At 35.9% G+C, this 12,874-nt stretch overlaps 1 protein-coding gene across 1 annotated transcript in view; it reads right to left on the bottom strand.

Annotated features, from left to right (window-relative positions):
* Window positions 1-12,874, bottom strand: part of ANKRD55 (ankyrin repeat domain 55) — a 28,652-nt gene that overhangs the window by 1,820 nt on the left and 13,958 nt on the right. The window contains exons 5-10 of the mRNA XM_087923225.1: window positions 10,326-10,386; window positions 8,771-8,899; window positions 7,677-7,861; window positions 5,823-5,990; window positions 1,660-2,312; window positions 168-269 (exon numbers count right to left, since the gene is read on the bottom strand). Coding sequence (XP_087779351.1) covers window positions 168-269; window positions 1,660-2,312; window positions 5,823-5,990; window positions 7,677-7,861; window positions 8,771-8,899; window positions 10,326-10,386 — 1,298 coding nt within the window. The remainder of the gene's footprint in view (window positions 1-167; window positions 270-1,659; window positions 2,313-5,822; window positions 5,991-7,676; window positions 7,862-8,770; window positions 8,900-10,325; window positions 10,387-12,874) is intronic.

Raw genomic sequence — 12,874 nt, 5'->3', positions numbered from 1 at the left:
TCAGTTACTGCAAGTGATAAATGCAGAAGACTTGTCTTGTCTTAGACCATTTTTAATAGTAAAAAAATATAGGTACAATATTTTGTATCGTCTATATCCTATATTTTCTGCATTAAGGGAAAACTTAGAAGACTTAAAAAGAAAAGATCTTGTACCACTGTTCTTACCTTTTTGATCACCATGTTTTACTATGGGGGCCAGGTTGTTCCTTATAGCTGTTAGGTCTTTTACTCTGGGAAGTTCTAAAGTGGTATGCTGAAAGGTTTTTTCTAGAAAAGGAAAAGGAAGTATTATACACACACACAAACACACACACACACACAATTAAACAAGTTTCCTTTGAAAAGACACAGAAAACAATATATGAATGGGACTGAGAATAGATTGGATAATTTGTATTCATTCTCTGCTTCCACAGAATATATGATTAGGGCAAAATAAGATCACGCTGCTACATGAAGAATATATACTTAATAGAGACTGGTACAAAACATTACTTTCCTAGTAGTTGCAAAGGTTTATTTAATCCTGCATTTAATTCTTAGAACAGTAAAATACAGGGCTGGTTTCAGAAGCTGAAATTACCAAGATGGTTTTGGTTTTGGTTTTAAATTAAGCTCAATAATACACGCTGTACTTCTAAAGAATCAGTATGGACAATAAAATAATCAAAGTTACTGTAAACAAAAAATATTAAAAACCTGAGAGAATTGTTTTATCTTTTATCTTGAAATTACAGGTACTCCTTATGACCACAACTGGGCCCAAAATTTATGTTGCTAAGTGAAACATTTGTGAAGTGAGTTTTGTCCATTTTATTATTTTTTGCCACCGTTGTTAAGTGAATCATTGCATTTGTTAGGTTAGTAACATGGTTGTTAAGTGAGTCTGGATTCCCCATTGACTTTACTTGTCAGAAGGTTGCAAAAGTTGATCACGTGACCCCAGCCACTGCAACCACCATAAAAATGAACTAGTTGCTAAGTGTCTGAATTTTGATCATGTGACCATGGGGATCCTGTAACAGTCATAAATGTGAAAAATGGTCATGTCACTTTTTTCAGTGTTGTAACTTTGAATGGTCTCTAAATGAACTGTCTTTATAATAATTAAGAAGAATTATCTTTATAATAATCTAAAGTTAGTCCAGTTCTATAAATGCAGTAGGAAAAGTTTGCCCCTAAATGAGTTTATCTGAATTTTGTGTGAAACCAAGCTGTTCTCATTTTAATCTACTCTGAGAGCATGAAAGAGATGGCTAATTCATATATACTACTAACTTATACTGTAATTTATGTAGTTCAATGTGTTCTGTAGTTCAACTTGTTCCTTACAAATTTATAATTTATAAACCAATATAACGATGGTTATTGAATAAACCATGGTTTCTTGGTGGCAGTGCATTGTGTGGACAGGTATATGTGCTTTTAAGGACTAAAAGAGATGACAGTTGATAGTTGCCTGGAAAAAAACCTACTGCATAAACCCCTTTGGAAGCTGAGTTCATTCTTATTTCTTAAGAGAAGAACCACTCTTCAGCATAGAAGTTTTGGATATTTCAATCTGGAAACTGCTATTATGATTCAATTATTTTCAGCATATCCAGAATTCCTTTAGCTCACACTAAATAACCAGAAAATAAAAAAAACAAAAAATTACCTGGTGATAAATTAGTCAGATGGGGAAGATGTGGAGGACATACCACATGATGGGATCTGTTTGGGAACAATCCATCTATCAGTTTATTTTCGGAAGACACAGTCGTCCAGAATCTATATCTGGGTGTTTGGTTTTTGTCCATTTTCCAAGGGCTGTCCGAAGCTTGTCGACTGGTTCTTTGACTTGACAAATCATGTTCACTTCTGCTTTTTTGAGACCAAGTTGCAAAATCATTATCCATATTCATGTTGGAGATCGTAGTGGGGGAAGTTGTTAAAAAAGAATTACTCACAGTTATGGGTGGGAGACTTTGGGTTCTGATTGGTGGAAAGCCATTGCAATCTGGTGTCTTGTTTTCTGAAATGAGGTACTTCTTAAGGTCTACATTTCTTTTCTTAAGGTCAGTGGTTTTCATATACTCCTTGGATGAGCCATCAAAGCTGGAATCTATTATGCAATCAAATGTGGTGATAATCTCATCTACTTCTGAGGTCTCTTCTTTCTGGGATCTGTCTCTACTCTTTTCCTTCAAACTGACTTTCCAATCCCCTTTTTTCTTTTTAGATGAGAAGATTTGGTTAAGCGTGCTGAATCTCCCTTCCTTCTTTGATAATTTATTGTTCTGGGAAGAAATGTGATGAAGTAGCTCAGGTCTTTAAAAAAAGAAAAGCAAATTGTATCAACATTGACAGGGGTGGGATTTAAAAATTTTAGCAAAGCGTTCTCTACCAGGTTGCTGGGTGGGCGTGGCCATGGTGGATGTGGCCTAGTTGGCCTGTACCACGGCAGTGGGGGGCCATTTTTGCTTTCCCTGGGCTCCAGAGGCTTTCCTTGAGCCTCTGGGAGGGCAAAAATGGCCTCCTCGGGCTCTGGAAACTGGAAATAGGCCTGTTTCCGGTCTTCCCGAACTTCTGGGAGGCCTGTTTTTCACCCTCCCTGAGCCTTTGCATGCCCCCTGCACTTACCTGCATCCAAAATGGGCTGCATGGGGACTCCTGGAAGGGGCGGGGTGGGATGGAAGGGGTGGGTTGAGATGGGTGGGGCAAGCCAGGAGTGGGATTTGGGGGTTCTTTTTGTGCAGAATTTTAGCTAGGGGTTCTCATGAACCCACATGAACCCCCAGCAACATACCCCTGAACATTGGGATGTTATTGTTAGGATAACAATATTGGATTAATTGAATATTGGATTAATATTTGGGGTTATTAGAAAGGAAAATCCTTCTCTAGAGAGGTGTGTGTGTGTGTGTGTGCGTGTGTGTGTGTGTGTGTGTGTGTAGAGAGAGAGACAGTTTTAAAATCAATAAATTTCTTATAAAGTTCGTGCTAATTAAAGATACATTTATACCACTTACTGACAAAAGCATCTTGAAGCACTTTACAAAGTATAAAATAACTTGTAGAAATAATATATTTTAAAAGACATTATCAGGAAAAAGGAGAGATCATCAAAAGCAGTAACAAAATCAGAGGCAAATTTCGTTCATCTAATGTTCATAAAATGTGGGCAAATAAGTTTTCCATAAGTTTGACTCAATAGCTAAGGTGTTACCAGATGAACATAAAACTCCACCAACATAGCAAAAATATGATTCTGCATAGTATTCACATAATGCTTGCAAGGGATCTTTTTTAAAAAAGTAACCTCATTCTAAGTAATGTATTTTAGCTAATTTAATTAACTAATTAATTTATATTGTACCTTTTCACCATAACCTGAAGGTATCATATATATAACAGTGTTTCCTCCATTTTTTCCCACAACAATTTTTAATGTAAGTTGAGGTGAGAGAAAACAGCTGTTCCAAAGTCACTCTGAGTTCCCATGGGTGAAGGTGAACATGAACAATCCAGCATTTAATCCACACTGTTGACCCTGTGCAGTATTTTTTTGGAAAATGGCTTAAATAAGAGGAGGAAGGTACATTGAATATATTCGCTGCCTTGAGTTATTTGTAAAAATAATAAAGATGGGATACAAATTAAATAAATAAAATAAATAGGTAAATAGGTATTTCCACTGTTGAATTTAACAACCCAGAAAATAATGCTAATTGTACTTATTAACTGGGGGAAGACACATTTAACATTCAGAAAATTAGAGAAAACGAATGCATTTTTTCCCCCTAGATGACTGTATATCCAAATTAGACTGCTTATTTTCATTTGCACAAAATGACCAGAGTATATAACAAGTGCATCAGTGGTGGGATTCAAATTTTTTTACTACCGGTTCTTTGGGTGTGGTTTGGTGGGCATGGCAGGGGAAGGATACTATAAAATCTCCAGTCAGAGGTGGTATTTGCCAGTCCTCTGAACTACTCAAAATTTCTACTACCAGTTCTCCAGAACTGCTCAGAACCTGCTGAATGCCACCTCTGAAGTGCATTGACTTTTCATAGAACAATTATGTTATTGTGGTAAATTTAATCTAAAACATATTTCTAATCCGTTATAAAGTGAGTTATTAATTTCATTATGTTTAGCCAATGAAATCTGAACATTTGCTAACATGGACATCATAGTGTTACAGAGAACTAGTTCTGATAGAGCATAAAGGTAGATATTATTTTCTAGCTGTGCCATTCAATTGTCAGTTAAATAAATTTTGCAAATCATTTGAAGCCTTGCTAAAAGCTGATAAATCTATTTGATCAGGTACTACAAGGAAGAAAAATGGTTATATGTTTGTGCGCATGTATATATATATCAGCAAGTACTGATATATTAAAGTGCTTTTAATTCTTTAAAAAGTGTTGTCTTCTAAACTGCAATTTATTTAGTATATATGAATTATATACCCAATTTAAAATGTGCAGTAAACAGCTATGAAATATAATGACCACCTGATGCCAGTTTCATATTCCTAGTAAGAATCATTGATAGTACAACAATACAGGAAACAGCAATTATTTTAGCACTAAAGCTTTTCATATATTTTTTTTAAACTAACAGGATGCCTGGCCTGAATAAGTTTGGATACCTCTGCTATATTATACCTTGAAACTCAACTCTGTAAAAAGTGGTGGTATCAACAGCGGAATACAGAATAGAAGAAGCAAACCAAGGAAGGTGGTATTTAAAAAAGGATGTATAGTTTCTGCACAAAGTACTTAACAGAATCTCTTCTCAAGACAACTGGAAGTTCTGTTCATGAGTTACAGAATTTTCCTTCTGAAAGAAAATTCATTTGGGCTAGGCAGTAAAATATTTTGGTATTGCCATGATGAGTTAAGATATAGCCTTTAAATAGAGAAATAGGAAAACATTTAATATGTATAGATATTACAATGCATGGTAACTTGCAGTGGTCCCCAACAAAAACATAATCAGTCATCTGATCAACTGAAGAATGATCATACTCAGAAGTATGAATATATTGATATTCAGCAATATTCTCATATTCAGCAATATGAATATGAAAAGAATTGCAGGATTTGGGTATGGCTAGTCTAGAGAAAAGAAGAACTAAGGGTGACATGATAGCAATATTCCAGTATTCCCCCAAAAGAAGAGGGTGTCAACTTATTTTCCAAAGCACCAAGACAAGAAACAATGGATAGAAACTAATCAAGGAGAGAAGCAACCTGGAATTAAGGAGTAACTTTCTAACAGTGAGAACAGTTAACCAGTGGAACAATTTGCTTCCAGAAGTGGGTGCTTTATCACCGGAAAATTTTAAGGAGAGACTGTCTGAAAATATATTTCCTTTTCCCTCAAACTAACCTCTATTGACCTCACCCCATTCCTAAGAGGTCTGTAAGGGGCATGCACAATTGTGCCTACCGTCCCTGTCCTATTGTCCCCAATTATTAGTTCCTATTTCTTATATTTAAACTTATGTTTATTTTTATTTATATTATAAGCATTTGACAAAATAAATAAAATAAATAAATATAGCGCAGGGCTGACAAACTCCTGGCCCATGGGCCGTATGTGTCATGCGTCATGTGGCATGCTGGCCACGGCCACACCCATTTTAGCAAAGGGGAAAAAAGTCCCGATATATCACATGATGCAGCCATGATGACATGAGTTTGATACCCCTAGTATAGGGTCTCCTGCTTGAGCAGGGGGTTGGACTAGAAGACCTTCAGAGTCCGTTCCACCTCTATACTTAATTGAAAAATTCAAATCTGGTTTATTATAAGAGAAAGACTCTACCTGTTTGCTTGAGAGAGTAGTGCAATGCATGCTGTATGTCCACAATAGATGGCATATGACAGGGGTGTATTCTCATTGATATCTCTAGGGCTGCTTTCCACTCCCAGCTGTAGCAGAGTCTTAACACAGTCAGCTTTTCCTGCGGCTGCAGCCCAATGCAAAGGTGTCCTAATGGAAAAAATAAGTAAAGAAACATCCATACAGTAGTGGGCAGTTTAAAATTCAGATTTAGATAAGACAATTGGTATTGTTTTCATAGTATGAATGGAAGTTACCATGACGTGAGAATTTTTAAAGAGGGTTAATTGACCATGTAAAATTCAAGGGGATTAATATTAGCCCTTATCAGACCTGGCTCCTACATGGGATTTAACTCACTCTTCCGTTCTGCCATATCAGTTACTATATGGAATTTCTGACAGCTGTGATTAACTAACCCTTTCTTGATTTAAAGACAAAAAGATCTGTAGAGGTCTTTCATATATTTACATAACCTTACATAAGTGTTAAGTTAATCAGTTGAGATGATTAAACTCTTCCAAAGTTTGATCTTGGAGCAAGATATCAGTTCCTTTCAATGCACAAGCATGTCAGAGACAAAGAGCAACAATACAGCTTATCACAACCCATAAAACAAGTTTTCTTGGGAGCAGTGAGGTCAAAATCTTGTTAACAATTGCATGTGAGTTGCCTCATTGTTTTTCTCTGATAGCTTCCATCTAGTTGTTCTGATTCAAAAGAATTAAATTAAGCATTCTTTGAAACCTCAAGTTTAATACAACTTATGTTGGGAGGCTTCCCATTCTGATATAATTTGGAACTGGTCAATAGGATTTTGTATTAGTATTACTACTTTGCCACATATGCCAATATTTGAACTTTGAATTCCCAGTGTGAACTGACTGTAAATTCTACATCTGATTAATTTGAAATAAAAATATTTCCTTTACTATATCATAAACTATTTGGGGCTTGCAGTATTTTCTATCCAAGTGAATGGTCAGACCTATAGTAGCTTAGCTTCTCTGTTTCCAGATAATTCATACTACTTATCTGAACTTTATTATTTTGAAAATAAAAAATAAATAAATCATCCTACATTGTGATGTTACAAGTATTTGACTTCCTCTTATATACATACACAAAAATCCCAAATTGTTTTTCTGTGATTTTTTTTACTTAAAAACACAGAAATAACATTCACTGTTTTAGTACTGCAATCCTTCAACTGATAACAAGAGTGAATTTCTAAAATAAAAATGCTGGAGCTGAAGATCACCTAGATAGATGCCCTTCTTTTCAGCATTTTTCCTATCAAGGACCTCTTTTCCTTGGGGAAAAAGATTGCACAAAAGGTAAAGCTAACACCCACAATAGGACTAGACTGAAAATTTGATGGAGATAACCCTTTCTTTCTAACAGGCTCATTTGTTCTCTTTTTCACATTACTTTTCTGTTGTATGTTTTCTGACAACCAACAGGATGCAGGAAAGGAAAACCTTCAATGTTTGAACTTAACAGGTTATTGGAAAGGGGCTGCCAGTTGCTCACCATGTTTTAGACCACGTTTATAAGTCCTTCCCCTTCCCTGCAATCCCTGGATTGCAAGAGAAGCCTCCGCTTTATCTGACTTAACATGTCATGTATAATATGTGCATTCATTAAAAACATGTGACTATTTAGCTGAGGACAGACTAGAGGTCCCACTGACTAGTTGCTGTTTAACAAAGGAAAGACCAAGGAGAAACTCTTTCATTAGGACCCCTGTTGCATTCAAAAGCAGTCAACCCTCTTTCAACTATGGGTTAGGCAAGCAAAGCCACAGACAGCTCTTCTCTTTGTTTCCATGGCCACCTGTCATCCACATCCAGCGCCTGCAGGTTGCATTCTGGGATTTTAGCCAGCTCACTAATAACATCACTGTATCCAGCCGCAGCTGCAACATGAATGCAAGTCTTCCCATTCTCATCATCGTAGTTTATTATTGATGGGCCTTGATGGTGGTTCAGGATAATAGAGCAGAGGGTCCGGTTTCCACTCTGAAAACCAATTATGCACATAGAGAATATGTTATTATCAACATTGCTAAGAACAAATTCTAGATCTTTAAGCATTTTTGACCTCCTGTACACATATTGCTTTACTTACAAATAGTCTGTTAGGGTTATCCAAATTAAATTATTGCTCATCAAGTTCTTGGTTTTTAACCAGCTCAATAATTTGTTTAATTTAAATGAGACTTCAATTGCAACTACACTATTTTTCTAAAAATGCCTTTGGGCCCTGATATAATACCAGGGGAATATTACCTTGAAAATCAGCTAAGAATTTTAAAGATGGCAATGGCATCAGACATTTCTTTTTTCTAGTGCTGGATCCTAATTTATTAATAAAATTTTTAAAAAGGGAGAAAGGGAGGTTAGTGTTTTTGTTAGCTTCCCTAGGCCATCTGGAGCCCTAGTGTGCTAACATTTGCCTGACAACACCATGCGGTAATATAACTTCAGCCTTATCCAAGATCATGGTTGCAATTTGGATCTCATCTATAGTGGTAAAGCTATGTTTAGGTTCCTTTTTTTGTAACCAGAAGCCAGCATTTTTACATTTCTTGAATTTAAACAGCCTTATAGTAAAGCAATTATTTTTACAAAAGGTAAATCACCTTTTTTGCATGCTAAAGTTATCTTTGAGGATATGGATATAACTGATCTTATTTACATTTCTTAAAATATGTAATGATGTCTCGGTTTTCTACTGTACCCTACGGTGCCATTCTCAGTGTGAGGGGTCTGAGACACAGCTGGATTAGTCATTGCATATATTCCTCCCATAGATTTGGTCAGGTTTCAGATTCTGCTGTGAGTAGGATTATAGTTCTTTTTCGTTCCCCTTTCAAGATGCAATATGGAGACAAAAGAGGCACTACATGGTTAACAATTATTCCTTACCTGAACTGCCCAATGAAAGACTGTTTTAAAATCTTTGTCCACCAAAGTTGGATCTGATCCTTTGTGCAACAATGTCTGAACATGCTGAGGCTGATTGTGGAATGCAGCCCAATGAAGTGGTGTCATTCCCTGAAAATCACAACAAAATCATTGGAGCTTTAATTAACATATCCTTTTTGTAGACCAGTATTTCAATCTTGAGATATGTGGATTTGAACTCCTGGGAATTCCCAAGCCAACATAGCTGGCTGGGGAATTATGGCAGCTGAAGTCCACATATCTTCAAGCTGCTACGGGTGAGAAACCTGATCTGGGAGGTAGAATTGGTCATAAATTGAGTGACCAATTGATGATGGCATCGACTACCAGCCGACTCACAATGACCTCCAGCCAGGGTGACCTCACCACCAGATGATTCTCACATCACATGACCAGTTGGTCACATAACCAACTGATCACATAAGACTATAAAAGCAAAATATAACTGAAACAATACACTTCAACCAAAGTTCTACTGATGATGTTATCTAGCTTGGTGACAAAATGTTCAAAACTGAACAAGCTCAGAGAACAAACCACTACCAACATCTATCACCCAAGCTACAAATATTTTCCACCATTTCTAATTGGTCATAAAGAAAAAGAGTTTTTCTTTTCTAGAATAAAATAGATATATCCTACTAAGACTAAGATGCCTTAGCATATATTAGAAGCTACTTTGTGAAAAATTGTTCCATTTTTCTATTCTTTTAAATAGCTCTAGTGAGGTAAGGATAAAAATATGCACAAGTAGACTTTCTCATACTTTCTGTAGTTATGCTAACTTCAGCACATTATAGTTTTCACACTAGTTTCTATGTTTCCTGCTTAAAAATGGTAGGAAAGGCCTATCAGTTTTTAGCAACTGCAGTCAGAAGACTCTATTTTCTAGAAAAAGACGCATAATCTAAAGAGTTGCTCTTTCTTCCATCTCTCCCACTGCTCCATTTCTTTTGCTATCATTCATTACCTGTCAAATTCTGCTTAGGAGGAACTGAAAGGCACATTGCAAACAGGAAAGCTTACTAGTTTTTTTGCCTTCACAATGCATTTCAGTCAGTGGTGGGATTCAAATTTTTTTACTACTGTGCTTGGTGGGCGTGGTGTGGCTTGGTGGGCGTAGCTTGGGCATGGCAGGAGAAGGATACTGCAAAATCTCCATTCTCTCCCTACCCCATTAACCTGCTTTTCAGGTGCATTCTCCTATGCAGGGCAACAAAAGAAGACCTAGCCAATCAGCTGGGATTTGGGAGGCAGAGAATAGATGGGGGCGGGGCCAGTGAGAGGTGGTATTCTGAACTGCTGAAAATTTCTGCTACCGGTTCTCCAGAACTGGTCAGAACCTGCTGAATACCATCTCTGATTTCGGTGGAGAAAATAATACTCACCAGAATGCTAAATAGTATGAGTTGATTTTAGATGTTTTAGCATGAATCACTGTCTCAGAGACGACATTTTAAAATATATTCTAATTCTACATTATGGAATATATTTGGGTGGAGATTTGATTGCTTACCTCATTATCCTGATGATTAATTTCACTTAGATCTGACTGCTGAAGCAAGACAGATAAAAGCCTATGGACAACGAAATTATATTCAGTGCATTACAGGTAGTCCTTGAATTACTACCAACAAAGTTACAATGGTGCTGAAAAAAGTAATTTGCAAACTGTCTTCACACTTAACAATCGTCACAGTTACCCACAGTCATTGATCAAAATGTAAGTGATATGTATTATGACATCTGCAGCATCCTAAGGTTATGTGATTGCCATTTACAGCTTCCCAGGGAGCTTCCAATAAGCTAACTCAATTCACTCCAATCTGGATTCACTCAAATATCCTGTGATTCACTTAACAACGGTCTGAGTTATTAACCATAGTAAAAAATGTAAAATTGGGTGCATTTCACTTAACAACTGCATTGCATAGCAACAGATATTATGATCCCAATTGTGATCCTATATCAAAGATTACCTGTGTAATACATTATAAGCCAATACATCATAAACAAAAGTTCCCTGAGGATTGGGGTCCAGCAAATGTCCAAAAACTTTGGTCCTAGTGACTGACCCAGATTGGATCCTGAATCATAAACAAAATTCAATGGCATTTAAATAGTTTTATTTTGATCCTTTTTTTGCCACTTACATTTCTAGAATCAATGAGACCACATAGATGATAAGAATATTTTTTTTTTATAAAAAGCAAGATATCTGAACTTACATAACATTTCAGGGAATAGTTCCATTACAAGCTTTCCTTCATTTATTTTTTACTAGCCTAAAAGCAAACATTTTATTGTATGAGTTTTCATGGCTTACATTCACTATGTTAGGTATCTAAAATATGCTGAATTATACAAGTACTGGTATTTGTGTGTTCATGTATTTCTGTGTGTGTATGAGCATCTATTAAAACTGCACAGATCTGTTCAGACTTAAATGCTCAGTGATCATGTCTTGAGGCGGTGACTAAGATCATATCTTGCTAGGTTATCTGAGGTAAGTGGAAATCTATGAGTCCAAAAGAAGTGGGCAAGAGTTCCCTTAGACATTGTCTGTATCACCTGTAATTTGAATCTCTGTCCCTCTGAATTATGAGACAGGAAGGTGACTAGAGAGAAAGACTACAACTGCCTTCCTTGTAGTTGTGCACAGCCTCCTCAAAAAGCTGTAAATCTAGACATTTTAGATTCTTATAATTGTTGGCCAGTCTCCAACTTTCTCTTTCTGCACATGAGTTTTTATCAATAGTACAATCAACCATCTGCAAAGAAAATGCTAGCTTTGTTCAAACTGTTTTTAACTGTTAGTTGCTCACAATCACATAAATGAGATAGGCAGCTATATAAATTAAATAAATAAATAGCATTCCTTTAAGATGCGAGTAAAAATAAAACCTCCCGCCTTAAGTCTGCTTTAATTTACAGAAACTAAGGGAGGCCAAATAAGATTTCTAATGCAGGTTATACATTTTTTATCTTCTTTATGGATCTCTATGATTATATATATAAAAAATAAGCATTACAAAGTAAATATTTACTTCAGTTGCAGCATTAACATCAAAGGTCAGTGTTTCTTGGTATTTAATTTGGATGTTTTAGGGCTGATTTTTTAAAAAAATGTTATTGGTATTATGATTACTATCAATCTCCTCATCAGTGTTATCACTGGCATACTGTTCTTGTTATTGCCTTCTGCAGTGAGGTTTCCTGTTGTACTTAACTTGTAATGGTCAGGTTGAGCAAAGATCAAAAAGAAAAACAAATATATAGGCTGAGGTAAGGTGGCACTTCAACAGCACCTTCCAGTAAGAGAGTGATCCGATTCAGAATTTTGTTGACTTGGGTTGCTAGAAAATGAAGTGAGCAGCTGGCCTACTTCTGTTCTGACCAAAGTTTTACCTGTTACCATGGGGATTGTAGAAATTTTATTTTGCAGGGATCCTAGTGTTCTGCTGTTAAAGCAAATTACGTTTTCTTTTCCAAATATCACTGGCTCATTTTCTGTGGACTTTTTATTTAATAATAGTGTTATTGTCATTGTGTTGAAAACTTCAAAGCATACTGTTCAACTGATACAGAAAGAAAAATGGAAATGACAGGAAATTAACAAAATGTCGATGACAATAAGAAAAACTGAGATGTAGGTGCAAACAGTGAATTAAGCGTCATGTATGGCCACACATGTAATTTTCATCAATTCATCTATCATCTATCTTTTATAAAATGTTTCTTCTAAATTCTTATTTTTGGTATATCTCTCAAAATTTGATGTATACAGTATGTATGTAAAATATAAGTGTACAGATTAAATTTAAGTCATAATGTGCATAGAATTAAATAATTAATACCAGGCAAATGGAACATATTGGTCAGTAACTTCTACATCTTTTGCTCTTAATCATGCTGGCTAGAGCAGAAGAGAGTTCAGGTCCAAAAGATCTGGATGATACCAAGTTTTTATATCTGGTTAATACTGTTTAATTCCTTTCCTACTTATAGCTTATAGCTGTCTTTGTCCCAACTAATTGGCATTGATAAAGTTTCTTTCTATGGTCT

This window comes from Pseudonaja textilis, chromosome 2 (genome assembly GCF_049901715.1).
Source record: "Pseudonaja textilis isolate UNSWEBS1 chromosome 2, rPseTex1.2, whole genome shotgun sequence".
In the NCBI taxonomy this organism is placed as follows: Eukaryota; Metazoa; Chordata; class Lepidosauria; order Squamata; family Elapidae; genus Pseudonaja; species Pseudonaja textilis.
Note: the sequence above shows the minus strand (reverse complement) of the source record. Positions and strands in the feature narration are given on the sequence as shown.